General features: G+C 55.1%; 1 protein-coding gene across 7 annotated transcripts in view; it reads left to right on the forward strand.

Moving 5' to 3' along the window:
* The window catches only part of TXNRD3 (thioredoxin reductase 3), a 31013-nt gene that overhangs the window by 3307 nt on the left and 1180 nt on the right, over positions 1 to 26526 (forward strand). Inside the window, exons 1-14 of one of the 7 annotated variants that reach the window (XM_018067238.1) lie at positions 2408 to 5283; positions 6183 to 6292; positions 8992 to 9096; positions 9311 to 9383; positions 10268 to 10387; positions 12539 to 12681; positions 12850 to 12965; positions 13567 to 13792; positions 14519 to 14611; positions 19774 to 19850; positions 20591 to 20747; positions 21359 to 21466; positions 23212 to 23307; positions 23809 to 24967. In XM_018067238.1, coding sequence (XP_017922727.1) covers positions 6218 to 6292; positions 8992 to 9096; positions 9311 to 9383; positions 10268 to 10387; positions 12539 to 12681; positions 12850 to 12965; positions 13567 to 13792; positions 14519 to 14611; positions 19774 to 19850; positions 20591 to 20747; positions 21359 to 21466; positions 23212 to 23307; positions 23809 to 23883 — 1464 coding nt within the window. In that variant the 5' untranslated portion in view covers positions 2408 to 5283; positions 6183 to 6217 and the 3' untranslated portion in view covers positions 23884 to 24967. Of the gene's footprint in view, positions 1 to 2407; positions 5284 to 6182; positions 6293 to 8991; positions 9097 to 9304; positions 9384 to 10195; positions 10388 to 12538; positions 12682 to 12849; positions 12966 to 13566; positions 13793 to 14518; positions 14612 to 19773; positions 19851 to 20590; positions 20748 to 21358; positions 21467 to 23211; positions 23308 to 23808; positions 24968 to 26526 lie in introns of those variants that run through there. The other 6 variants (XM_018067235.1, XM_018067236.1, XM_018067237.1 and 3 more) reach the window with 6 other exon arrangements.

The following is a 26526-nucleotide window of genomic DNA, read 5'->3' on the forward strand; positions in this document are numbered from 1 at the left end:
CAGCCGCTGGCAGCCGCCATCTGCTTTCTGCCCTGTGAGTCTGAAAGTATTTGTTGTTTTCTGACTGGCTTATTTCAGTCTGATGTCCTCAGAGTTCATCTATCTGTAGCATGGGTCAGGATTCCTTTCCTTTTTTTTAATTAATTAATTTTTTTTTGAAGGATGATTGCTTTACAGAATTCTGTTCTTTTCTGTCAAACCTCAACCTGAATCAGCCATAGGTCTACATACGTCCCTTCTCTTTGGAACCTGCCTCCCATCTCCCGCCCCATGCTACCCTCCAGGTTGATACAGAGCCCCTGTTTAAGTTCCCTGAGACATACAGCAAATTCCCATTGGCTGTCTATTTTACACGTGGTAATGTAAGTTTCCGCGTTGCTCTTTCCATACATCTCACCCTCTCCTCCCCTTTCCCCATGTCCATAAGTGTATTCTCCATGTCTGTTTCTCCATTGCTGTCCTGAAATAAATTCTTCAGTACCATTTTTGTGGATTTCATATATATGCATTAGAATACGATATTTATCTTTCTCTTTCTGACTCACTTCACTCTGTATAATAGGTTCTAGGTTCATCCATCTCATTAGAACTGACTCATACGCATCCCTTTCTATGACTGAGTAATATTCCATCGTATATATGCACCACAACTTCTCTGTCCATTCCTCTGTCGATGGGCATCTGGGTGGCCTCCGTGTTCCAGCTGCTGTGAATAGTGCTGCAATGAACAGCACTATTTTCCCATGTGTCTTTTTCAGTTTTGGCTTCCTCAGGGTATATGCCCAGGAGTGGGACTGCTGGCTCATATGGTGGTTTTACTCCTAGTTTGTAAGGAGTCTCCATACCATCTTCCACAGTGGTGTGCATTCCCACCAATGGTGCAAGAGCACACCCTCTCCAGTGTTTATTGTTTATATACTTTTTGATGGCGGCCATTCTGCCTGGTGTGAGGTGATGTCTCGCTGTGGTTCCGATTTGCCTTTCCCTAATAAGGAGCGATGGTAAGCATCTTTCCTGTGCTTGCTAGCCATCCGTATCTCCTCTTTGGAGAAATGTCTGCCGAGGTCTCCTTCCCGCTCTCCGGTTGGGCTGTTTGTTTTCCTGGCGTTGAGCCGTATGAGCTGCTTGTATGTTTTGGAAATTAATCCTCTGCCAGTCGCTTTACTTGCTGCCGTTTTCTCCCATTTCTGAGGGGTGTCTTTTCACCTTGCTTACAGTTTCCTTTGCTGGGCTAAAGCTTTTAAGTTTAATCAGGTCCCGCTTGTTTCCTTTTGTTTTTATTTCCGTTGCTCCAGGAGGCGGGTCATAGAGGGTCTTGCTTTATGTCATTGAGTGTTCTGCCCGTTTTCCTCCAAGAGTCTAATACTTTCTGGCCTTACCTTTCGGTCTTTAATCCATTTTGAGTTTCTGTATGGTGTGAGTTAGTTTGTGTATGGTGTTAGGAAGTGCTCTAATTGCTCTCTTTAATGTAGCTGTATAGTTTTCTCACCACTATTTATTAAAGAGGCTGTCTGCCCCATTGTATGTTCTTGCCTCCTTTGTCAAAAATAAGGCACCCATAGGTGCACGGGTTTACTTCTGGGCTCTCCGTCTTGTTCCCCTGGTCTGTGTTTCTGTCTTTGTGCCCGTACCATACTGTCTTGATGACTGTAGCTTTGTAGTACAGTCTGAAGTCAGGAACGTTGCTTCCCCCAGCTCCAGCCTTCTTTTCAAAACTGCTTTGGCTATTTGCAGTCTTTTGTCTTTCCATAGGAATTATGAATTTTTTGGTTCTAGTTCTGTGAAAAATGTCTTTGGTAATTTGATAGGGATCACACTGAATCTGTAGATTGCATTTGGTAGTAAAGTCGTTTTCACAATATTGATTCTTCCTACCCAGGAACATGGAGTATCTCTCCATCTGTTCATGTCATCTTTGATCTCCTTCAGTAGTGCCTTATGATTTTCTGTGTACAGTCTTTGGTCTCCTTAGTTAAGTTTATTCCTGATATTTAATTCTTTTGGTTGCCGTGGTGAATGGAATTGATTCCTTATTTTTCTCTTTCTGATTTTTCACTGTTAGTGTGTAGGAATGCAAGTGATTTCTGTGTATTGATTTTGTATCCTGTAACTTGGCTAAATTCACTGGTTCAGTTCAGTCATTCAGTCGTGTCTGACTCTTTGTGACCCCATGGAATGTAGCACACCAGGCCTCCCTGTCCCTCAGTGCTTCCAGAGCTTGCTCAAACTCATGTCCAATGAATCACTGATGCTATCCAACCATCTCATCCTCTGTCGTCCCCTTTTCCCGCTGTCAGTCTTTCCCACCAGCAGGGTCTCTTCAGATGAGTCAGTTCTTTGCATCAGGTGGCCAAAGTATTGGAGTTTCAGCTTCAACATCAGTCCTTCCAAAGAATATTCAGGACTGATTTCCTTTAGGATGGATTGGTTGGCTCTCCTTGCAGTCCAAGGGGCTCTCAAGAGTCTTCTCCATTATTTTGCTTCTTAGATATTTGGATCACCGTTTTTCATCAAGTCTCGGCTGTTTGGGGGCATCTCTTCAGACATTATTCCCGCGCTTTATTTCCTGTCTCTTGCTGGTGTCCATGCCACGTGCGTGTCCTGCTTCGTGCTGGCTCGTCCCCCAGGCTTCTGTCCTTCACCTTTTCCCTCCATGGCGTGAGGCTGCACACTCCCCGCTCACGTCCTCAGCTCTGCGAGTCCTGCCAGCTCGAGTCTGCTGTTGAGACGCCGTAGTGGAATCTTGACTGTGGGTATTGCACACTCCCGTAATTGCTTAATACCCAGTTGGTTCCTGCCTATAATTCCTGTCTTTTTATTGGTGTTCCCACTGGGTGAGACGTTGCCATCATGCTCCTCCGTACCTCCTGAAGCGTAGTTCTCTCAAGCTCCTTGCACGCGTCTGTGCCGGCGGCTGTGCCTCTTTGTCACACGGTCTGGGCCTCTCAGAGGCGGCTTCTCTTGCCTGCTTTCTTCTTGCGTGTGGACCCCCTGTCCTGTTTGTCTGTGTGTCTGGTCATTTTTTGTTGAAACTTGGGCGTTTCCGGTAATGCGTTATGGCCACTGCAGGCGCCGCAGCCGCCCTTCTCTGGGGCCAGGTTTTGCTTGTGTATCTTATGGATTATTTTCAGGAAGTCTGTTGCCACTCCTCAGAGGTGTGGCCTTGGGTCTGTGCAGCCACCCTGGGGTGACGGGTTCACCGGCCGTCTGTGTTACACTGTCTGGCCCTCTCAGCGTCGTGCCCGGGTGTTACGCTCCTCTGATTGCGGGTCGGATGCTCTGCTTTGCTGACGGTGCCCTGGGGTGTAAATTGTTCTGTGCTGTTGTTCGGTTGCTCTGACTCTGTGACCCACGGGCTGCAGCTCGCCAGGCTTCCCTGTCCTTCACCATCTCCCAGAGCTTGCTCAAACTCGCGTCCGTTGAGTCAGTGATGCCGTCCGGCCATGTCGTCCTCCGTGGGCCCCTTCTCCTCCTGCCCGCATCTTTCCAGTGGGTCAGTTATTCATGCCAGGCAGCCGCCAGGCGGGGCCCTCTGCAGCGGTCGTCACTGAGCAGATCTGCGGTTTTTTCTTACCCTGGCAGGGTCGTTCTCCAACATCTCCTCCTGGCTCTCTGCTGACCGGTGGCTCACAGTTTAGCCTGCTGCCAGGAGGAGCCACCGGCATCCTCTGACTCGGCCGCCGCCGTCTCCACTGTCTCAGCTGTGCCTGAGTGTGAACCGCCCCACAGTCCATGCCAGAGGGTCAGTTTCTTAGGGTGGAGCTCGGCGCTCTCTAAGCTTGCAGTTTCCCCCTTGCCCCGAGCGGCCTCTGAGACCTCGATCCGGAGCTGGCGTGCGGACCCGCTTCCCTTGGGACAGCCTGCTTTATGAGCAGCTCTGGTAGGGCGTAGCCTCTGGCCTCCTTGGCTTGCCTCTCCCAGCCCGGAGCCCTGCCCTGCGGGTGGGCTGGGCAGCGTGATCAGGGCCCTGCTGTTTTCGCCTGGCACAGACACTCTGAGCTGTGAATGAGGTGGTGCGGGACGGGAGCTTTCCCTTGCTGCCGCACTCACCAGTAGCACAGCCTCTGCCTCTCGGACCTGAGCGGTAGGAGTGGCAGCCTCGGGGCGGCTGGGACCCCGCAGAGCAGGGCGCCTCGTCTCCGCGGCCGCGGCCACCTGCAGCTGCGCCCCTGTCACGCTCGGGGGCGGCAGACGGGTCCCTGAGGCTGCCCGCTCCCACTGACGTCTAGTGGATTCTCCTGAATACGCGTTGCCTCATTTGCTGTGTGCCCTCAACTTCCAGAGACTTCAGTGGCCCTTTTTAATCACCTTTCACCAGCCGTGGACATCTGCCAGGGGCAGACGGGCCAAGACCCTCGCGCCTCTGTCCTGGAGCCGGAGCCCCTCGGCTTCCCCTCGAGGGCTGAGGTCGCCGAAGGGCCGGAGTCCTGCTGACGGTGGGCTCTGATCGACCTCGGTGGCGGCAGGTGGAGAACTCCCAGGAGGTGACTGAGAACTTCCCCTGGAAGGTCTTGCCGGTCAGGAGATCAGCTGAGGGGGACTGGAAAGAGGAGCCCGCTCCATGCAGAGCACTGTGGAGACTTAGCGGTTAACTGGGTGGATGGAGAGTAGGCGTGGGGCAGGAAGAGCCTGCAGGAGGGGGTCTGACACTCTCCGTAGTCACGGACGAGCTCCTGGGGACGCCCCGCTGCTGGCCCCCTGTCCGCGTGGCAGGGCCCAGGGCTTTGTGTGCAGGCAGCTGGCGAACGGTGACAGTGGGGGCATCTGCCTCCCCGCCCGGCGGGCAGGGGGGTGCCCTGCTCATCGCTGCATGTTGCGTTTGGGAAACAGTGGATGAGCCATCCTAGGTGTGTGACAGGTAAATGGTTTAATGACTGTTGAGAGAAAACGGGAGAGGGCTTGTGGACCCAGGAGGGTTGATGTGGGGCGCGCTCTGCGCGAGGCGTTCCAAGACCACGCAGCTGGAGAAATGCTGCTTATGTTGAGTTCCAAAACAGAGGTTTGAGCGAAAGGTACAGATTCGGAAGTGAGACAGCGGGTTGTGAAAGAAGAGAGGAGGCGGGTGGAGGTCGTTCTGGGAAGGCTCCCCGAGAACAGGAGAAAACGTGGCCCGGGGCGCGCATCCCTGAAGGGCACGTTTGAGCGTCCCCAGTGCTTTGCCCACACCCCATAGCTGCGTCTGGTCTGTGCAAGAGGAGAATGCAGGTGCATTTTCATTGCAGGTTAAAGAACTCTTTTCTTCTCTTGGAGTTGACTGTAACATCTTGGAACTTGATCAAGTTGGTGAGTAGAATGGCTCGTACCTGTTGTTTGTAATCAACGTCCACAAGACTGGCTTCTTTCCTTGCATTGCCTCGTTCAGTTCAGTTTACTCGCGTCTCTGGGTTCGATGAGCTGATTTCACCTACCTCCAACCCCGCAGAAGATGAACCTGTATGTGGAGACACTTTGCATGGATTTTTTGCGTACATTGTCTGCATTTGAGGGGGTTGTGGGAGGCAGCCATGTAAGGCAGTGCTGGTGGTCCTCAGGTGTGTCTGCCCGCTGCCGGTGGCCTAGAGGAGGCTGTACCAGGACGAGGCGGGTCTGCCCATCTCCGAGCGCAGCCCCAGGGGGGCCGGCGCCAGTGTTCCCGCATTCCTGCTTCTGAGTCCCATGCGCTTCCCACGGGTGCGCTTGGACAACAGAAAGCCCAGTCTCTGCCTTCACGAGACTTCATCCCTCTCTTTAGCCAGGTTGATTTAATAAGTGAAATGCTCTTGAATCTTTGAGACTTTCCTGAAGAGTTACCACATGGGGAGCCTGAAGGGCCGAGGGCCCAGCTCAGTTTTTAGGAGTGGAGGGCATGTTTTGGACTGTGAGCATAAAGACTTTTTCAAATGTAATTGCTGGATATATTTTCTGAATTAGAGCGCATACTATGTTTGCTCTTTAAAGACGATTCTTACCAGTCTCTGCCTAGCCGGTGGATTATAGATCAGATTCTAATTTGAAAGTGTTCATTTTAAAAGCAGTCAGGAGTCTGCTCTTTATTCTGTAAGGCTTCCTCTGAACCCCTGAGTCGTCGCTTTGTGAAGTTGATGACGTGCACGTGGGCATCAGAGTGTCACAGCCCTTCAGCTCAGCTCGCAGAGCCTCGGAACCTTTGCAGGGTCTTACGTCTTTGATCTTTTATTCCTTAGATGAGGGGGCCAGTGTCCAGGAGGTTCTATCGGAGATGACCAACCAGAGGACTGTGCCCAGCATCTTTGTGAATAGAGTGCACGTGGGCGGTTGTGACCACACTTTCCAGGTAAATAGCATCGTGTGTTTCTGAAGGCTGTCTGGCCAAATTTTGTTTTTAAGGAAATATTTAAAAGAGGTGGAAATGGTTTTTACAAACCTGTTCATTTGTGTCTTTTGGAGCTTGTAAAATGGAAAGCTTCCCTGGAGGCTCACGTGATGAAGAATCTGCCTGCAATGTGGAAGACCCGAGTTTGATCCCTGGCTTGGGATGATCCCCTGGAGGAGGAAATGGCAGCCCACTCCAGTGTTCTGTCCTGGGAAATCCCATGGACAGAGGAGCCTGGTGGGCTACAGTGCACGGGGTCCCAAAGAGTCGGACACGACTGAGCGACGAGGCAGTATAGGATGATTATCAGATAATCATGATTAGTTTAAGAGAAATTAACTTCTTACCAATTCAAACTTTGAACACTGAGAAGCAGAAAGTTTCGAGTGAGGTTGGAGGACAGAAGGGTGGGCTGCCCTGCTCTCTCCCTCCAAATGGGGACGAACGAGGCCTCCTTCCACCTCGAGGTTTAGGGAAATGAGATCAGCACTGGCAGTCCAGCCCAACAAGTGCAGCTCTCCTGCCAAGGCCACTGGCCCTGTGAGCTTTGAGAAGCTCTGTTTGGTTCCTGCTGCTGCTGCTGCTAAGTCAGTTCAGTCGTGTCCAACTCTGTGCGACCCCACAGATGGCAGCCCACCAGGCTCCCCCGTCCCTGGGATTTTCCAGGCAAGAACACTGGAGTGGGTTGCCATTTCCTTCTCCATTTGCTTCCTAGAATGCAGAAATGAACAGGAATCATTTGGTCACGTAGAGACAGATAACGATTGATCTGTACTAATAAGGACCTTACTGTAACTGTCTGTTTGCTTTTATTAAACCTGCTCTTAGACCCTCTATATGTGTGGGCATCAGTGGGGATGGATTGAATTCTTAGGTTTAGATTCAATTAGGATTACATTTTTGGGGATTCACCGGTGGTGCTTTGGATAAGAACCTGCCTGCCAATGCAGGGGACACAGGTTTGATCCCTGGTTCAGGAAGATCCCACATGCCGCAGAGCAACCAAGCCTGTGAGCTGCAACTCCTGGGCCCCAGCACCCAGAGCCCGTGCTCCCTGACAGGAGAAGCCCCGCAGTGAGACGCGCGTGCCGCAGCTGGAGCCGCCCTGGTCACTGCGGCTGGAAGGAGCCTGCACAGCAGGGACCCGCGCAGGGACCCGCGCAGCCAAGGAGAAAGGCAGTGGTTTTTTGAGAGCTTCATACATTTAAAAAGAAAGAATCACACTTCTGTGGGGAGAAAGGGTTGCCTGCACCGCACCTTAACCTGGGCTCAGCATCAGTGTCCAGTAACTGCCTGCCTCCTCCGTCCTGGAAGCGGGTGCCGTTGCTGTAGCCTCCGACACCTTCGGAGGCACTGGTCTCGGCAGTGCCCGCTGGGAAAGTGCATCACGGGGGAGGGGGTGCTTCGGGCTGCAGAGATGCCAGGCTCCTCGGAGGCTGAAAGCCCTGCCCTGGGCGGCAGCTCTGTGCGAGGTGGACCCCCTAAGAGCACCTGAGGGTAGGAGGCTGCCAGCTGGGGCCGTGCATCTTGCCGGGCCTGTGGTCCTGCAGCACTCGAGAGGCACTCGCGGGACGAGCCGGCTCGGGGGCCAGCATGATGACTGAGCAGCCGACCTCGCACGGACAGAGCTGCTGTCCAGCCTCACCTGGAGCCTCCGGCCTTGTCCACGCTGATTCTGGCCACAGGGAAGGCCACGTGGACATGAGGTTGTGCCTCCGGGTCAGCCCTGACCTTTCCCGACAGACGGAGCAGAAGGCTTGCGTTGTACTTATGGAAAATCAGGAGAAAACCCACAGTGCATGCCCACCGATGATGCGTGAGCACTGTTTTCAGAGAAGACCACCGCGGGTGGACGCAAGCAGAAGATGCCGCTCCTGGTCTTACATCAGGCGCGTGTGCTCACCCCTCACCAGCCATCCTTGGAGCCAAGTGCTGGTCGAAAGGAAAGTCGCTTCAATCAGAAAAGCCGGCATCTGGGGAGAAGGGGACCCACGTCCCAGAACCAGCTTGCAGGATTCTGCTTGGCTGTGAACGTTTTTAAAGGGAAAAGAGGGAATCAGGTCATCGCTAAGCTGGGAGGTCAGCTCCTCCGTCGTCTTCCATCGTGTGCAGGCCTGCTGACACCTCCAGCCCTACTTGGCCCTCCCTCGTGCCCTCTCGGTGCACCTGCACACTTGCTGAGGGGAGAGTGTGCTCGAGAGTCACTCACTTTTTGACTCTTCAGTTCTCCATGCTTGCTTGCTCCTTTTTACCCAGGAGGGGAGTCCGCCACTTAGCAAGGCATGTGTGCCTCCGGTAGAGCAGAAGGCAGGGGCGGGTAAAGTGCCACCCGGTGAGCTCATCTTGATGGTTAAGGTCTGAGGAGAACAGAGGTGAGCCTGCGGGAAGGGTCCAGAGAGCTGCTCGCGGAGAGAGCTTGTCTGACGGAGGATGAGGCCCAACCTCCCCACCAACTGACATGTGCCTTGCGCTTGGGTGATGACCATTGCGTTTATCTGCTGTGGCGTCGGTCTGACTAGTTGGGCCCAACCGAGCACCCTCCAGACAAAGTCACAGCCCGCTTACCTCCACTGCAGGTTGCCCGTCCCTGAGGTTTTCTAGAAGCCGTGTGTGCTGAGTCAGCTCGGTCGTGCCGTGTTCTGTCCTTTGATTCCCCCCAGGCACATCAGAGTGGTTTATTACAGCAGCTCCTCCAGCAGGACCTGGCGTATGACTACGACCTCATCGTCATCGGCGGGGGCTCCGGGGGCCTCTCGTGCGCTCAGGTGAGAAGAAGCAGCCCCTGTGGATGGTCCTCCCGGCGGTGGCCCTAAGCCTCCCTTCTGCCGTCGATGCTTAGGCCGTTCCAGTCTGCGCTGCTGTCGTGGCACGGCTGGGCTAACAGAGAGGAGAGACTGTGTTTCGTTACACACAGACACGGTCTCATCCTTCAGGGCAAGGTCGGGGAAATGACGAGGTCTCCGTGTGTCTTGTTCGCAGGAAGCCGCCGTCCTGGGGAGGAAGGTCATGGTGCTGGACTTCGTGGTCCCATCCCCCCGTGGCACGGCCTGGGGTGAGCGGCTCTCCTGCTGTCTCGGGGGGCTTGCTCTCTGTGGTTCTCATCGGTCTGCCTCGGTCCTCACCATAGCCCCAGAGGGTAACCCGCCTGCCTCGGGCTGAGGACACCGTCCCAGGTCCTGTGTTAATAAGAGACGGCAGAAAGATAACACGAAAACGATTGAGGAAGATTTTGCACAGGGAAATTCCAGGCCCCGAGTGTCCCACCACGTCTGCCAGGATAACTTTGCACCCGCACGGGGGTGTCCCACAGGGTCGTGGTCTCAGAGCAGGGCGCACCCCATCATGCTTGCCTAGGTTGGCCGTGACGCTTTCCTGTGTCTCTGCGTCGATTTTATAACTGACACCCTGGCTGCAGGAAGGTCAGCTGAGTACACTTGTCCTCCTCCCTTGCCGCCTCCCCGTCCCAGGCACAGCCCTGCCTCCTGGTACCAGGGCGACATGCTCTCGGAGGGCACTGATGTGAGTGTCTGTCTCACCCTGTGTTGGTGAGAGTCCAGGCAGCTGGCGGCTGGTGGTACCAGCCCGGAGGAGTCAGGGTTGCCCAGGGAAAGGCTGGAGGCCGGCCCTGCCTGGCCTCAGGGCAGCGTGTGCCCAGTTAGTCTGACCCAGTTCTGACCACCTCGTGGTTGGGACTCAGGTGGAAGTCTTGGATTCTGTACCCAGGGAACTGTTCAAATGCGCATCGGAATTTGCTCATTCCTGGGCCTCCAGCAGGGACCCTCGGTCACCGTGACGCAGACCGTTTTGTGTAACGGTGTGTGCTGCTGCCCCACAGTCGCCAAGCCTGTTGTTTCCACGTTTCAGAGCACCCACTCTGCATGTGTACAAGCCACGTGAACGCACACACAGCATGACAGCTGCGGCTCTCTCACTCAGGTCTCGGGGGCACGTGTGTGAATGTTGGCTGTATCCCGAAGAAGCTGATGCACCAGGCCGCACTGCTAGGGCAGGCGCTGACCGACTCCAGGAAGTTCGGCTGGGAGTACAGTCAGCAAGGTGGGTGATGCGTGAAACCGTCCAGACTAGGAGGAAAGAGGGAAGAACAGGTTTCTTAGAAACGCTTGCTCTTTCTGTTTCTGTAGTTGACTTTTACGTTAGTTTAATAAACACTCGTTAGGAGCTCACATGTGCCAGCTGGACCCAGGATTTAAGACGGTCAGTGCAGACCTGCTGTCGGGGCCTTAGGGCTGGGGAAGGGTTGTTGCAGCTCCGGCCATCCCAGACGCATAGCAGAGTGTGTGGGAGCTTTCAGGGCAGGAGCTGGAACTCGAGTCTAAGGAGAGCGCTGACTGGGGTGGAGCGCCGCGGGCAGGCTGGATGGAGCAGGGTGGAGTGATATTCACGTTGGCCTGGAGGCGGTCTAGGGGCCTCTGAGCCCGTGTGAGAAGGTGCAGGAATGTGGCAGGCCTGGAACACAGAGCAGTGAGTGGGGCGTGAGAGCAATGAGGTTGGAAAGCTGTTGAGGAAGAGCGTGCGGGGCTTCCGTACCAGCAGCAGTCGCTCACAGGAGGAGGAATAATGGAAACCGCAGCAAGCGCGATGCAGGGACTTGGGAGACACCCCACTGGGGGTGTGCAAAACGCAAGGAGGTGTGCGCGCGCGACAAGCCAGGCTCTGGTTTCCGAGGGAACGTCTGCATACCGGGGAGACATTACCTCAGAGTTATTTCGTAAAGTTTATTGAAAGTCCAGGGAAAATGTCAGAATGCTTTTTCCTTTTGGAACTGGACGGGTTATTCTCACGTTCATATTGAGAAGTGAACGCGCGAGGGTAGCTGTGCCGCCTTTGAGGGACCAGGGGACCGACTCTCCATCAGAATTGAAGACGCTGCTGCTGCCGCCGCACGACCGAGCGGGTGGGTGGCGCGGTAGAGCAGCTCCTTCCGCGGGCCGGCCACATCAGGGCCCTGGGGGCCTTCTAGGTGCCAGCCTCCGTGCTCCTGCTCCTGACTCTGCAGGTCGGGGGAGGGTCCCCAGGAGCCGTGTTCAGCCCGCTTCTAGGGGTGCTGACATGCAGGCCTGTTGTGGGCCTTCTGAGAGTGTCTTTTACACAAACCAGAAGCAGAGGTCCCCGGGGCCATGAGACGCGCGGTTCTCGGAGGCCTGGGAGCCTGGCCTGTTTGGAGAGACGGGCCGACAGAGGACGTGAGCCCGGCGGAGAGCTAGTCAGTGGTGGTCGTAACCCCAGGATCAGGGGCGTGGGGTCAGGGAACATAGTCATCAGACTGACTGTCTGGATCACACGGTCTTAGACCTGTGGTCCTGTTGCTGAGGTTGTAGGAAGCGTGACGTGACGTCTGGGCCATAATCGCTGATGCTGCCCGAGTCCCCACGCACAGTGACCTCTGTCCTCCCCTGTGCTCGGGAGTCCCTCAGCCTGGTGGGCAGGTCCCTGAGCGCGCTGGAGGGTCAGGGTCCAAATGGGACCGAGGGTGAACCCCCAGTCAGCTGGGTTTGTGTTTGGGGGTCTCACCCAGCTTGACAGGACCCTGGACCAGTGTTTCCCTGGGGAGCATCAGCAGATGGGGTGAATCCAGGAAATGAGCCCCACCTGGCAGGCCCAGGAGTAAGGAGGAGCCTTGATTCCACCAGCCTCGCCCTGGCTTCAGCAGGAAGTGGGTGAGCTCTCGGCTGAGCTCTGGTGTTCACTGTCACGGCCCTGCCTGCGGGGGACCCGTGTCCCACCTGTAGATCCGGGGGCCGGCCGTGGGAGGGCAGTTTCCCACCCCGCTCCATGGATTTTCGTCATGTTCAGAACTCGGCTTCCTACCTGTCTGTGATATGGAAGAAGCTGTGTGTGTTAGTTGCTCAGTCGTGTCCGACTCTTTGCAGCCCCGTGGACTGTAGCCTGCCAGGCTCCTCTGTCTATGGGATTCTCCAGGCAAGAACACTGGAGTGGGCTGCCATTTCCATCTCCAGGCGATCTTCCCAACCCAGGGATCGAACCCAGGTCTCCTACACTGCAGGCGGGTGCTCTCCCTCCTGAGCCACCAGGGAAGCCATGGGGGCTGGAACTGGCGTAGGAAGATGCTTAATAATTATCTTCTGTTCACGTCTGGGTCCTTAAAGCGATGGACGCGCATGCCGTGTGTGACTTCACGGTGGCCGTGCAGCCCCTCACTCCCGCCTGCCCCGGTCTCTCCCCCAGTGAGGCACAGCTGGGCCACTATGACGGAGGCCATCCAGAGCCACGTCGGCTCGCTGAGCTGGGGCCGCCGGCTGGCCCTGCGGGAGAACGCAGTGACCTACGTCAACTCCTACGGGGAGTTTGTTGAGCACCACAAAGTCAAGGTCAGTCGGGCCTTTGGCCCCATCGGTTACCCCCCTTACTTGTGCCTGCGCCCGCGTGAACCGGGGCTCCGTGGCCCATGTTGAGGGCTGCAACCAGTGTGTGAGCGTCCTGGTATCCGATCAGTCTGGTACTGAAGGAAAAGTGAAGTTTGCTTTGCTTTTTTCAAGGCAACCAATGAGAAAGGACAGGAGGCGCTTTACACTGCTGCGAAGTTTGTCATCGCGACAGGACAGAGGCCACGCTACTTGGGAATCCCGGGAGACAGAGAGTACTGTATCACGAGGTGGGGATGACTAGGCCGGCTGCCCGCACGTTGCGTCACGTTTGTGTCTCCAGAGTATTCACTCCCTGTCTCGTTTCACAAGAGGTTTGCATTGACAACAAGCGGAAGGGCACGCAAGGCAGAGCTGAGAGCGCAGACGCACGCAGTGTGTCTCCAGGCCTCCAGGCGGGAGGGTGAGTCTGGGCCTTGGTCCACGCTTGCTGGAGCCCAGAGCAAAGCAGCAAATGCTGCTTCAGGGTTTCGTGTCTGTGTGATAGTGATGGGCCGGGTGACCAGGAGAACTCGCTGTCCCGATGCTGGGATCTAACAGAATTCCCAGTGGACAGCTGTCAGGAGGACCTGTGGCCTCAGTGTATGAAGCAGGCCGACGACTTGCATGCTTCCTCGACCAGATGCGCTTTCAGAAACGCGTCCTTCACTGTGTGGCTGTTCAGGTGAACACCCAGCACAGGCTTTGCCCGTGGCCCACTGTGACCCCCAGTCCCCTGGCTGGTGTCCTCCTCCGAGGTGGACACACCTGCGATCCCCGAGGGCCGCTCCCCCCAGCGCCGCTTGCTCTGGCCCCTGGCACCGTCCCACGTGGAGCCCCTTCTCTCTGCAGCGACGACCTGTTCTCGCTGCCCTACTGCCCGGGCACGACCCTGGTGGTGGGCGCGTCCTACGTGGCGCTGGAGTGTGCAGGCTTCCTGGCCGGCCTGGGCCTGGAGGTCACGGTCATGGTGCGCTCGGTGCTGCTGCGGGGCTTCGACCAGGAGATGGCCGAGAAGGTGGGCGCCTCCATGCAGCAGCTCGGCGTGCGCTTCCTGCGCAAGTTCGTGCCCGTGGAGGTGAGTCCCGGCTCCGGACCACTTTGGCCCTCGCCCTGCCAGTCCAGCTCCACAAGCTTCCCTTCAGTTTGATTTTTTAAAAAGTCCTGAGGCGTTCGGGATGTCAGTTCCTCGACCAGAGATCAAACCTGTGCCCCCTGCCGCGGGGGTGTCGAGTCCTAACCTCTGGACCACCATCTCCAGGAGGGAGAGGCTCCTCCTGGGGCTGCTCACGTTACCCTTGTTCACGCTGCTCCCCAGGGACCCTGAGGATGGGGTGCCCCCGGGCCTCAGCGCCCAGCTGTGCCCCTCCCACCCCCTGCCCGCCCCGCCTCTGCCCACAAGTCACGCCTCAGTGCGGACGGCTCTCCTAGCGTCTGCCTCACTCCACACCCGTTCATACAGCTGCCTGCTGGGCGTCTCCGCTTGAATGCCTCTCAACATCTTAAATGCAACAGGACAAAATAAAGCTCCTGACTTCCCGCCCGGTGTCCTCCCGCTGCCGTCCTGGCCTGTCTCCATCCTTGGGAGGTGGTCGCCAGTGCGCACGGACCCCCGGCGGCTCCCTGTCCGCTCTTCCCGCTCACCCAGGGCCTTGTCTGTCCCTCGACCACCCTCGGGCTGGTCCTCCGTCCTCTGCCCCTGCTCCGTGCAGATGGAACGCACCTCCTGTACACACGCCCTGCGCCCCGCCCCCCGTGCTGTGCCACCTGGGGAGAGAATCCCCACACTGTCCATCCCTGCCAGGTCCAGCAGCTGGAGAAGGGCCTGCCCGGGAGGCTGAAGGTCGTGGCTAAATCCACGGACGGGACAGAGACAATGGAGGGCGTTTACAACACGGTGAGTTGGGGGCGAGCAGGGGGTGGATGGACACGCCGGTGAATTGGCGCAGATGAAACACGTGGGGAGATGATACCAGGGTTGACTTTTTGACTCTCTGTGAGACTCTAGGACAGATGGAACGTGTTGATATTCGATGGGTTTTGGTGGCACACGAAGAATACGGTGCTGAAATACACGGGTGTGTGTAACCACTGGGAACAAAATTTGGAAGCAGGTGTGGATGGAAGTCGCTCAGTCACGCCCGACTGTTTGCGACCCTGTGGACGGTACAGTCCAGGGATTCTCCAGGCCGGAACACTGGAGTGGTTAGCCGCTCCCTTCTCCGGGGGATCTTCCCAGCCCAGGGATCAATTTTTGATTATATTTTATAATCAAAAGCAACAAAAACAAGCTATGTCAAATCTCCAAACAGTGTGAGTAGTCCGTGGACCCTTGGGTGGCAGTCGTTATAACTTAAACTCATGCAAGTCAGACACCAGCATTTCTTGTGTAAACTGTAGTTTATCACTAACCTGGATCAGACTATTCATGTATGTTTCATATACTCTGACCGTGATTTTTTTCAACTAAAAGTGAATGATGTTGGGAGGATGACCGGAGCCAAAGATAGGTGTAAGGAAAACAAACATAAGAGCCAGCCCCTGTCGGGGTTTCGATCAGGGCTGTGATGCGTGTGTAACCAGCTGGAAGCACTCGATTCTGCCGTACCCAGGCTTCCGATTCATGATACGTCTGCCCTTTGACCTAGGCCGTCTGTAATAGCCCCCAGAAAAGTTAGCACATTTCTCTGTAGACATCAAGAGCATCTTCTGTGAGATTTACTCCTAGGCATTCACATATTTCTGTATAGTTACAAATGGTGTTTCTGGAAAAGTGCCATTGTCTCTCACAGTCTGTTGCTGATAGATAGAAAGGCTGCTCGATTGTGTGACTGTGCGATGCTGTGATCCGATTCAGCACTCAGGAATCTTGCTGAGCCCGTTTGATCACGTGTCCTTAACGGTTTGTCGTCGTCTTTGTTATGCGTGCGTAGCAAGGCCTTGCTTCCTTCTGTTGACTCCTCCTCTTCTGCGTGAGGGCACCAGCCAGGACCACCCCCCCCCCGCCCCCCGCCACCGCCCCGAGGCTCTGGGGTCGGGAGGGGAGTTTCCAGTGTTTCCTGGTTGAAGAGTAAGGTTTTCCATAGGGTTTGGTAGATATTCTTAATCATGGTGGATACTCTTAATCACGGCGGATATTAATCACGGCGGATATTCTTAATCATGGTGGAGAAACCATCTTCTGTTTCTGTTTGCTAAGTCGTTTTTGTTGCTGTTATTTTGGTTTTTGGTTGTTGAAGGTCAGAAGCAGGAATCCAGCTGTGAGAATGCTCCTTTGTGGCTGTTGATGACTATTTTTTTTCTTTAATCTGTTAGTGTGTTGCCTTATGTCGGTTTACAGCCAGCTTTGCATCACTGGTGTAAATCCAACTGGATAATGAATGGTTCTTTTTATATATTTTTAGATTTGGCTATTTAAAATTTTTGTATCTCTATTCATGAATTATATTGGCTTATAATTTTCATTTCACATATTGAACTTCCCAGACTTTGATATCGAAGTTCTCTAGCTCGTGAAAGAAGTCTGGAATATGCTCCTTCTTCTTCTGTTCTCTAGAAGCATTTGTGCGCTGCTAGAATTGTTGCTTTTATTCAGTCGCTAAGTTGTGTCTGACTCTTTGGGACCTCAAGGACTGCAGCTTGCCAGGCTTCCCTGTCCATCACCAGCTCCTGGAGCTTGCTCAAACTCACGTCCATTGAATCAGTGATGCCATCCGGCCATCTCATCCTCTGTCATCCCCTTCCCCTCCTGCCTTCAATCTTTCCAGGCATCAAGGTCTTTTCCAAAGAGTCAGTTCTTTGCATCAGGTATCCAAAGTGTTGGAGTTTCCGCTTCAGCATCAGTCCTTCCAGTGAATATTCAGGGTTAATTTCCTTTAGGATGGACTGGTTGGATCGCCTTGCAGTCCAGGGGACTCTCAAGAGTCTTCTCCAACACCACAGTTCAAAGGCATCAGTTCTCTGGTGCTCAGCCTTCTTGGTGGCCTAGCCTTCCCGTCTGGACATGGCGCACAGCTTTGACTCCGCAGACCTTTGTTGGCAACGTGATGTCTCAGCTTTTTAATGTGCTGTCTAGATTTGTCGTAGCTTTCCTTCCAAGGGGCAAGCGTCTCTCAGTTTCCTGGCTGCAGTCACCGTCTGCCGTGATTATGGAGCCCAAGAAAACAAAACCTGTCACTGTTTCCACTGTTTCCCCATCTATTCCCATGAAGTGATGGGACCGGACGCCATGATCTTAGTTTTTTGAATGTTGAGCTTTAAGCCAACTTTTTCACTCTCCTCTTTCACTTTCATCAAGAGGCTCTTTAGTTCCTCTTCACTTTCTGCCATAAGGGTGGTGTCATCTGCATATCTGAGGTTATTGATATTTCTCCCGGCAATCTTGATTCCAGCTTGTGCTTCATCCAGTCCAGCGTTTCTCATGATGTACTCTGCATAGAAGTTGCATGTTTGATAGAGTGGGCCTAGAATGTTCAGTGAAGATATGTTCAATTTTCTTTAACAGTCAAAGGGCTGTTTCTTTCTGCCGGCTGTTTCTTTCTGCCAGCTTTTCCTGTTGGGTCATGGCTGATCTGCAGCTGTGCCGTCCACACCACTCGGGGTCCGGCTGTGTGGTGTGTGCTGGTGGCTGCTGCTTATACACCTGTTCGTCTCCAGATTCTCTTTCAATCACAGGTTATTACAAGGTACTGAGTGGTTTCCTGCGCTGTGCAGTAGGTCCTTGTTAACTCTCTGTTTATATCTGGTCCTGTGTGTCTGCTAACCCCGAACTCCTAATTGATCGCTTCCGCCCCTTTCCCCCTTGGTAACCTGAGGTCTGCTTCCGCTTTTTGAAGAAGTTCCTTTGTATCCTTTCTTTCAGGTTCTGCGTGTGAGCGATACCAGGCGACATTTGTCTCTGTCTGGTGCACGCCACTTGGAGTGACAGTCTCTGTGTCTACGTTGCTGTAGTGGCGCGATGTCTTTTTATGGCTGAGTAGTATCCCACTGTACATGTTCACCACATCTTTAGCCATTCATCTGTCCATGGACACTTAGGGGGCTTCCTCCACATAAATTTAAAACCAGCTTTCCAATTTTGAAGAAGAAGTCTGCTGGGATTTTGACTGAGATCGTATTGCTTATGTAGATGGGTTTGGTAAAACTGACATCTTAAATCAGCAGCACTGATTTTTCCTGTACACGAACCTCTGTGTTTTTCCGTTTATTATGTTTGCAAGTTCTTTAGTTTCTCTCAGCAACATTTTGCCATTTTTCTCTGGAGGCCTTTCAGGATTCTGTTAAATGTATCTCTAAGTGCTTCATATTTCTAACCTCCTGCAGATGATAGTTTAAATTTTTAAATGTTGTACGTAGAAATACAGATGACTTTTCTGTATTGACCTTCTCAGGGTTTGTTCTGCATGAAACAGTGGTTTTGTTTCTTCTTCCCAGTCTATGCGCATTTCATTTCCTTTTCTTGCCTCGTCACCCCGGCTAAGACCTCCGCGTGGTACTGAACGGAGACCGTGAGGGTCTCCCGTCTCGGGCGAGTGAGGCGGCCTCTCTCCGCTGCGAGCGTGTACACCCTTAGGGTCCTGCAGACCCTTCTGTCAGGCTGGGGACGCATGCTTCTAGTCCTAGAGCACCGAGGATTTTATTGAAATCCTCAGGGGTGCTTAGTTTTGTCAAATGCTGTCTCAGCTTCTGTTGGGATTAGTTTCTGTTCAAATGATGAATTCCATTGATTGGTTTTTGTGTGTTAAACCAGATTTGTATTTTGTGACAAAAAATACTTGGTCATGATCAATTATCCTTTATTTATGCTGCCCTATTTTATTTGCTGGCCTTTGTTAAACATCTGGCGTCTGGGTTCGTGGGGAGTGCTGGCTTCCGATTTTCTCTGGTTTTGGGTTACTGATGCTTCGCCGTGCTGGGTCTCCGTAGCAGTGTGCGGGCTTTCTCTGGTCGCAGCGAGTGGGGGCTGTCTTCCTCGCCGTGTGTGGGCTTCTCACTGCAGCGGCCTTTCTTGTTGCTGCTCGTGGGCTCTGGAGCATCCAGACTCAGTAGCTGTGGCCCAGGGGTTTAGTTGTCCCTCGGCACGCGGGCTTTTCCCAGACCAGGAATCGAACCCATGTCCCCCGCGTTGGCAGGTGGATTCTTAACCACTGGGCCACCAGGGGTGTCCTCTCGAGTCTTCTCTCTTTTTACTGCCCTTGTCTGACCTTGTGTCCAGCGTTCACGCCTCTCAAGCAGGCCTTGGGGTGCTGTCCCTCTCTCTCGTCCTGGAGGCTTTGTGTGTCGCCGGTGTTTTTCTTAAGTGTTGGATACACTTAACAAGATCACCTGGCTCTAGAGGTAACTCATGGAGATGTTTACACACCGTGGGTTTGGTCTCCGTGAGCGTGACGCTGTCAGTCTGCTTGAGCTGCCATGGCGTCGGGGGTCCATCACGTGGGGCCACAGGGAGAACGTGACCACCTGCGCCCCGAGGAGCGAGGCCTCAGGGGAGACGGACCTGCGGACTCTCGGTCTCAGGAGTCTGACCTCCAGAACCGAGAGGAACCTCACCCGGGGTACTTTGTTGTGTTCTGAACTAGGACCGCTCTTCCCTGGTAGAAAAGCCCGCCTCCCAGTGCAGGAGACAAGGGTTCAGTCCCCTGGAGAAGGGCGTGGCTACCCGTTCTTGCCAGTATTCTTGCCTGGAGAATTCCATAGAGGAGTCTGGCAGGCTACAAGGTCATGCGGTCACACAGTCAGACAAGACTTCTCGACTGAACAATAGCCTTGTTGTACCTTAACCAACTCTGTAAAGGCCCATCTCCAAATAGAGTCGCATTCCGAGGTCCTGGGGGTCAGTGCCCGGCGTGAATTAGGGGAGGGGGCCTGTGCCGTGGGGTCGGAGTCCTGTGGGTGCGGGTTTGGTGCGGTCTGTCTTTGCATCTGTTCCGTCCAGACTGTCAAGTTGGCTGGCGGTGACATTCTGCTGCTCTCCTGTCAGCGTCTGAAGATTCCTCGTGATGCTCTTGTTTTCGCTCCTGGCGTTGATGATCTGTGTTTCTGCCGTCTCTCTAAACACAGGTTTTGTTAGCAATTGGTCGTGACTCCTGCACGAAGAAGTTAGGGCTGGAGAAGATTGGTGTGAACATCAGTGAGAAGTAAGTACCCTGGTGTTAGCGCCCCCCCCTGCTCAAAGCTCGGTGTTTCCGCAGATCGCCCCTGGGAAATTCTGATTTAATTACTGAGGTGCTCTGAATTTATTTTGTAATAAGTAATCTGTCAGCTCTGTATTATCAGTTATTTCATTAATCAGTTGATAACTCTTAATGTTTTCCTTAAATATGTCATGCATTAAGCAGTTACTTGTAAAAAATAATTGTGGAAATGTATGCATCTACTTTCTGTTTAGAATGAATTTGTTTGTCCTTGATCAGGCAAAGAGGAAAGTTCCAAAGCAGTATGTTCAACTCTTGGAGAAGGCAATGGCAACCCACTCCAGTACTCTTGCCTGGAAAATCCCATGGGCGGAGGAGCCTGGAAGGCTGCAGTCCGTGGGGTCGCAAAGAGTCGGACACGACTGAGCGACTTCACTTTCACTTTTCACTTTCATGCATTGGAGAAGGAAATGGCAACCCACTCCAGTGATCTTGCCTGGAGAATCCCAGGGACGGGGGAGCCTGGTGGGCTGCCGTCTGTGGGGTCGCACAGAGTCGGACACGACTGAAGCGACTCAGCGGCAGCAGCAGCAGCAGCAGCGTGTTCCGTTCTGGCGCTGTCCTCAGTGCTCAGAAGGCAGGCAGTGGCTTGTCCGAGACGTGGCTCCAGGGACACTTGGTGGAAGAGCGTCTGCTTCAGCGGTGCAGTCAGTTGTAATATTTTTCTTCCCCGAACACAACAGGACGGGCAAGATCCCAGTAAACGGCGAGGAGCAGACCAGTGTGCCCTATGTCTACGCTGTCGGGGACGTCCTGGAGGGCAAGCCGCAGCTCACCCCAGTCGCTGTGCGGGCGGGCAAGCTGCTGGCGCGAAGGCTTTTTGGGGGCCGATCAGAGAAGGTAAGTTTCTCACTGCTGTCTTCGGGACAACGTCTGAGTCACAGTCACGACAAGAGGAAAGTCAGTGTGTGCACTCGTGCTCGCTTTGCTGGGAAGGCACCCCCCGTGTCGTGTGCAGTTCCCTACCGTTTGCTGATGGTTTTGAGTAAATGCTTTATGAGCGTCTTACGTGCAGGGTGTTGTCCTGGGTGAGCGGGGGCACCCAGGTGGGGCCATCTTGTCTTCTTACCAGAGGGGTCGGGGAATGTGTCCTGGGTGGGTTGCTGCTCCAGCACCAGGGGCAGGGCCACGCAGCTCGGGATCAGATGGGCTCAGCGCGTGGCCGTCTCCCCTGGGCAGGCCGGCCCGTCGCCCTGCCCGATGTGGCGGAAGGGCCTCCTGCTCATCCTCGCAGGGGTGCGGTCCTGTGCGTGGCTGGGGGTCCCGGTCTCACTGAAGCGGCCAGAGTCGGGGCTCCCCGTTGGCTCAGTGACTCGGTTCCCCGAACCGTGGTGGCTGGTGGTCACCTGCACTGGGCTGTGCTCGTCTGTCTTCTGTTTGTAAATATACGTCGTGCGGATTTTCACTGTAAAAAACAGGACAAAACGAGACACGAGCATTCTGTCTTGCAGTGTGACTACGTCAACGTCCCCACCGTGGTGTTCACGCCCTTGGAGTACGGCTGCTGTGGGTACTCAGAGGAGAAGGCTGGCGAGGTGTGCCAGGCGGAGAATCTGGGTGTAAGCTGTGCGGCCGGTGCATTCTCAGACCTTGCCCCTAAGCCACGGCTTCCCCCGTCGGGCACTTCTTATTCTGCACTTCTGCAAGTTCCTGTAACGGCTGCATTGTCAGAAATTATATTCCTGCTTTGGGAAAGTTGGAGAGTAAATAATGTAAGCCCTGCCTCCAGCAGAGTGTGACCGTCGCACAGCTGGGAAGAAGGACGCACAGTGTGCACGCAGCGATTTGCACGGGCAGCGTCTGCGGCGGGAGGCCTCTGGGGGAGCGCGCCGTGTCCCGGGGGGCGGGCACCAGGGGCGGGGGTCACGGCAGCTCCTCCTCTCCTGCTGGGGTTCACGTGTGCGTGTGTGTGTGCGTGCGCACATGTGTGCGTCTATGTGTACATGTGTGTGCGTGTGCGTGTGTGTGCATGTGCGTGCACGTGTGCACGTCCAGGTGTGCAGGGCAGGCCAGGAAGGAGAGCCCGCCCAGGAGCAGGCAACCGCAGCAAAAGTGTGCTATTTACAAGCGTGCAGGCTGGTGACAGCCAGGAGGAAAGGCACTTGTGTCTGATTGGAAAGGGCACTGGGCGGCAGAGGCGGCCCGTCACAGACCACAGCTTTTAAGTTTGCGCTTCTTGTACATAGGTTGATTTAACAATTAAAACTCCTTACAAAGGCAGTAATAGGGAGATCGTTCTGGGGGGTGGGCTGTGCCACTGAGCTTGTTAGATCTTCGTTCCCCAGCCAGGGATTGAACTCGCGCCCCCACGCACAGAAAGCGCAGAGTCCCAACGGCTGGATCCCTCGGGAACTCCGAAGGGAGGGTCTGGACGGGAGGGCACTGGGCAGAGGAGGCCGCCAGCCCTGTTGGACGGTAGTGTGTCCTGAGGGCACGGGCGCTAAAACTGTGCTGAGCGGCACACGGGCGACAGAAAGACCCGCAGGACAGAAGCTGAAGCCCAGACTGATGCAGGTGCTTAGGAGAATTAACATGTGATAAAGGCGGTGTTTTAAATTTATGGCAAGAGACGTTCATTAAGGGTGTTGGAGTAAGTGGACAGCATTTAGGAAAAATGTGAAGTTGGGTCCACACTTCACGCCCACTTTGAACCAGGAGGATCAAAGACTTAAATGAAACAATCTTCCAAGTGCTGGGAGGAAAAGCAGAGCTAACACGATGTGACGAGCCAACTCACTGGAAAAGACCCTGATGCTGGGAAAGATCGAGGGCAAGAGAAGGGGACAACAGAGGATGAGATGGCTGGATGGCATCACCGACTCCGTGGACATGAGTTTGAGCATGCTCCAGGAGATAGCGGAGGACAGGGGAGCCTGGCGTGCCGCAGTCCACGGGGTCGCAGAGTCAGACACGACTGAGCCACTGAACAGACAACACACGCGAGGAAGGGGGTGGAGGGGCACGGGGGGTCCCGCGCGGGGCTCGGGGCGCCTCGGAGCCAGGGCTTTCTGTTCCAGAAGTCCTGTCTATACTCTCAAGAGTGGGCGCCATCTCTTTTCTTAACATTCGGGGTATATGTTAGGGAGAATACCTTGGGGTGAAGAAGCGTTTATCTCATGTTCCTCGTAGCCGGAGATTAGAAAGCTTGTAATAACATGTGCAGAAGAGTTCATTTCCATCAGACTCGGAAGCTGGGATCCCGCGTGTTTAAGTTTCTGAGAGCTGGGGGACAAACCGCCCTCTGTGCGACCAAGGAGCCCTGCAGGTGTGTCCGTGGACGCTGACCTCTGCCTGTCTCTTGCAGGTCTACCACACCCTGTTCTGGCCTCTCGAGTGGACAGTGGCCTGCAGAGACAACAATACTTGCTACGCGAAGATAATCTGCAATAAACTGGACAACGTACGTCATGTGGTTGGAAGCGGGCATGCTTTGATTTTAAAATTTCGCTTTTAGTCTCGTATCTGGGTTTTTATAATCTCCTTAAAGATAGCTCTCGAGGCTAGGCAGAAATCCTTCAGACTGCCGCCCAAGTGCCGTGCTTGCGGAGGATGGACACAGGCCTCCCTTTCTCTGTGTGGCCGTGTCTCAGGGGTGCCCTGGCTGGCAGTGTGGAGCCTCAGGCTCTGCTGCAGTCTGGGCCGTCAACGGCACAGCGTAGGCGCGTCCGCCTGCATCTGGAGACACAGGCGTGCCTTGAAGACATTACGGGGCTTGGTTCCAGACCTGGCAATAAATCGTGCGGGCCCCGGTTTTGTTTGGTTTCCCTGCGTGTGTGAGGTCACATTTATACCAGACTACAGTGTTTATCAGTCACATTCTGTCTAAAAAATTCAACGTACAACCTTAATTTAAAAATACTTTATGCTTAAGCACTCTAACCATCAGCTGTGCCCTCAGCAGATTGTCACCTTCTTGCTGGTGGAGGCCCTGGCCTCAGTGCTGGGGCTGCCGACTGATCAGGGCGGAGGTGGCTGAAGGCTGGGGTGGCTGCAGCTGTTCGTCAAAGCAAGATGTCCAGGGCGCTGGCCGCTTGGAAGGGCCCTTCTGTCATGAGTGGTCCCCGGAGCAGGCAGTGCTGCCTGAAAGCGCCTCGCCCACAGTGGCACTGCCACCCTGCCGTCCTTTATCCACCAAGCGTGAGCCGTGTCCCGAGTCCTGGTTGTCATCGTGGCTGCGGTCACGGCCTCTTGCAGGAGTGGCTCCATCTCGGGAACCGCTGTCTGTGCTTGTCCATCGGGAGCAGCTCCTCCTGTGATTGGTCCATCCTCAGGTGGCGGCAGCTCAGCCCCGTCCTCAGGACCCACTTCTGAGCCCCGTCCTCCTGTGGCTTCCACCACGTCCCCCTTCCTTCCTCCAGGAAGTCCTGGGGCCCTCACTGTCATCCACAGAGGCTGGAGTCAGGTTCTTCCAAACGCCTCTCGGGTTTCTGTTCTGACCTCATCCCACGAGCCGCGACGCTATGGCATCTGGGACGGGACTCCTCTCCAGAGGCCTTCGGTCCACTCTGCCCGGATCCGCCAGAGGACTCACTGTCTGTGGCAGCTGCAGCCTAGCAGAATGGATTTGTCCAATAATGAGACTTGGAAGTCAAGATTGCTTCTTGGCTGCTGGACAACAGAGGGTGTTGTGTTAGCTGATGTGAGAGCAACATCCGTCACGTTGTACGTCTCCATCAGAGCTCTGGGGTGGTCAGGGGCATGTCATTTGGAAAGGGCACTCTTATTTGGAAAGGAATCTTTTCTTCTGAGCAGTCGGTCTCAACAGTAGGCTTAAAATATTCCGTAAACCATGTTGTAAGCAGATGCTGTCCAGGCTTTGTTGAGTACAAAGCAGAGTCGATTCAGCTTAATTCTTGAAGGCCCTGGGGTTTGGGGGATGGCAGGTCAGCGCCGGGTCCACTGTGTCAGCGCCCAACATGAGAGCAGCCTGTCCTTTGAGGCTGCGAAGCCAGGCTCTGACTCCTCTCTCGCTGTGAAAGGACTGCGTGCGTGCTCAGCCACTTCAGTCGCGTCCGGCTCTCTGTGACCCCATAGACTGCACCCGCCAGGCTCCTCTGTCCATGGGACTCTCCAGGCCAGACAGCTGGAGGGGGTTGCCATGCCCGCCTCCAGGGCCTCTTCCCCACCAGGGATGGAACCCGGGTCTCACGTCTCTGGCATTGGCCGGCAGGCTCTTTACCGCTAGCGCCACCTGGAAGCCCATGAACGCCCCAGATGCATCCTTCCATCCACAGTGAAAACCGCTAAGTGCTGGAGCTTCTGGGGAGGTCAGGTCTTCTGGGTAAAGGGCTACTGCCTCTGCGTGGGCGCTTGCTGCTGCCCCGGCCCTGCCGTGCTGTCTCTGAGAAACGATTCTTTCCTGAGTCTCTGAGCCTGCTCCGCCAGTTCCCGCCACCCTGCAGCCTCCCCGCTGCTCCTTCACGGAACCAGAGGGGATCACGGCTGTGCTCCGGAGGCTTTGATCAGAGGGCGTGGCGGCTGGTGTGCTCTACCCGGACGCCAGAGCTGCCTCCCCCAATGCCAGCAGGCAGGCTGCTTCTCTCCCCTCGCTCCTCTGCTCACTGGGGCGGCGCTCTCTGTTTCCTTGGAGAGCTGTCCCTCCGCATTCTCAGCCTGGCTGACTGTCTGGCTCAGGAGGCCCAGCTCTCGGCCTGTCCTGGTTCTCCACCCACCCTCCCCATTTCCAGCTTCTGATGTCAAGGAGAGGCGTGCGACTCTTCCCTCCGTTGAATGTTCGGAGACCGTTGAGATTATTGGCCTGATTTCAGTGTGTTTCTGTCCCAGGGCAGCGGGAGGCCGAGGAGGGGGGGCTGGCTGGGGGCTGGAGCCAGTCGGTGGAGCTGTCAGCGAAGGTCCCGTGTCACGTGGACCTGGTTCGCGGGACCCAGAAGAGTCACAGGAGTAAGGTCGCAATCCCTGATCACGGGCACAACGATAAGGAAGAAGTTTGAAATGGTGTGAGGGTTACCAGAGTGTGGCGCAGAGCTACCAGGTGACCGGTTGCTGCTGGAAAGACGCTGCCAGGAGACGTGCCCCACACAGGGCTGGCACAGACGTTCCGTCGGCAAGGAGCAGGGTTGTGGTGTGCGACACAGTATGTCTGCCCGTAGGTGGGCCGCATCGCAGGCAGTCAGGAGATGCCTCCATGCACTGAAAGCTTGGCTGGAATTACTCGAGTTCCGATGGAGGCGCTCACAGCAGCGGGTGCAGGACCCCTGTGGAGCACGAGGGAAGCCTGAGAGCCCCTCACCGCTCCGTGGGGACAGCAGGGCCCCTCGAGGCCTGTGACGAGTGTGCGAGGCTGCGCCAGCCCGGGGCGCCTCCCTCCTCAGAGTCTGAGATTCTTTCTGGGGAGGTCGGATGTGAAGTTGCCGGCGACGTGCCCTCATGCAGCCCTCCGAGGGTCCCTCCTGTGGGGGCTGGAGATTCTGGGCATCACCCACGGCCCCCGGGGAGTGCCAGTCACTGTGGGGTGTCCTTCCACAGGCCTGCTGTGGGGTCCAGGAGTGTGGGGCACAGGCCTCCCCTGGTGCACTGTTGGTCCTGAAGCTCTAGACGCGGGGAGAGAGAGGAGAGCTGTGGACGGGGAGGCTGAGTGCTGGAGACCAGGGGCGCCTGG

The sequence above is a fragment of the Capra hircus genome, chromosome 22 (assembly GCF_001704415.2).
Source record: "Capra hircus breed San Clemente chromosome 22, ASM170441v1, whole genome shotgun sequence".
Classification (NCBI taxonomy): domain Eukaryota; kingdom Metazoa; phylum Chordata; class Mammalia; order Artiodactyla; family Bovidae; genus Capra; species Capra hircus.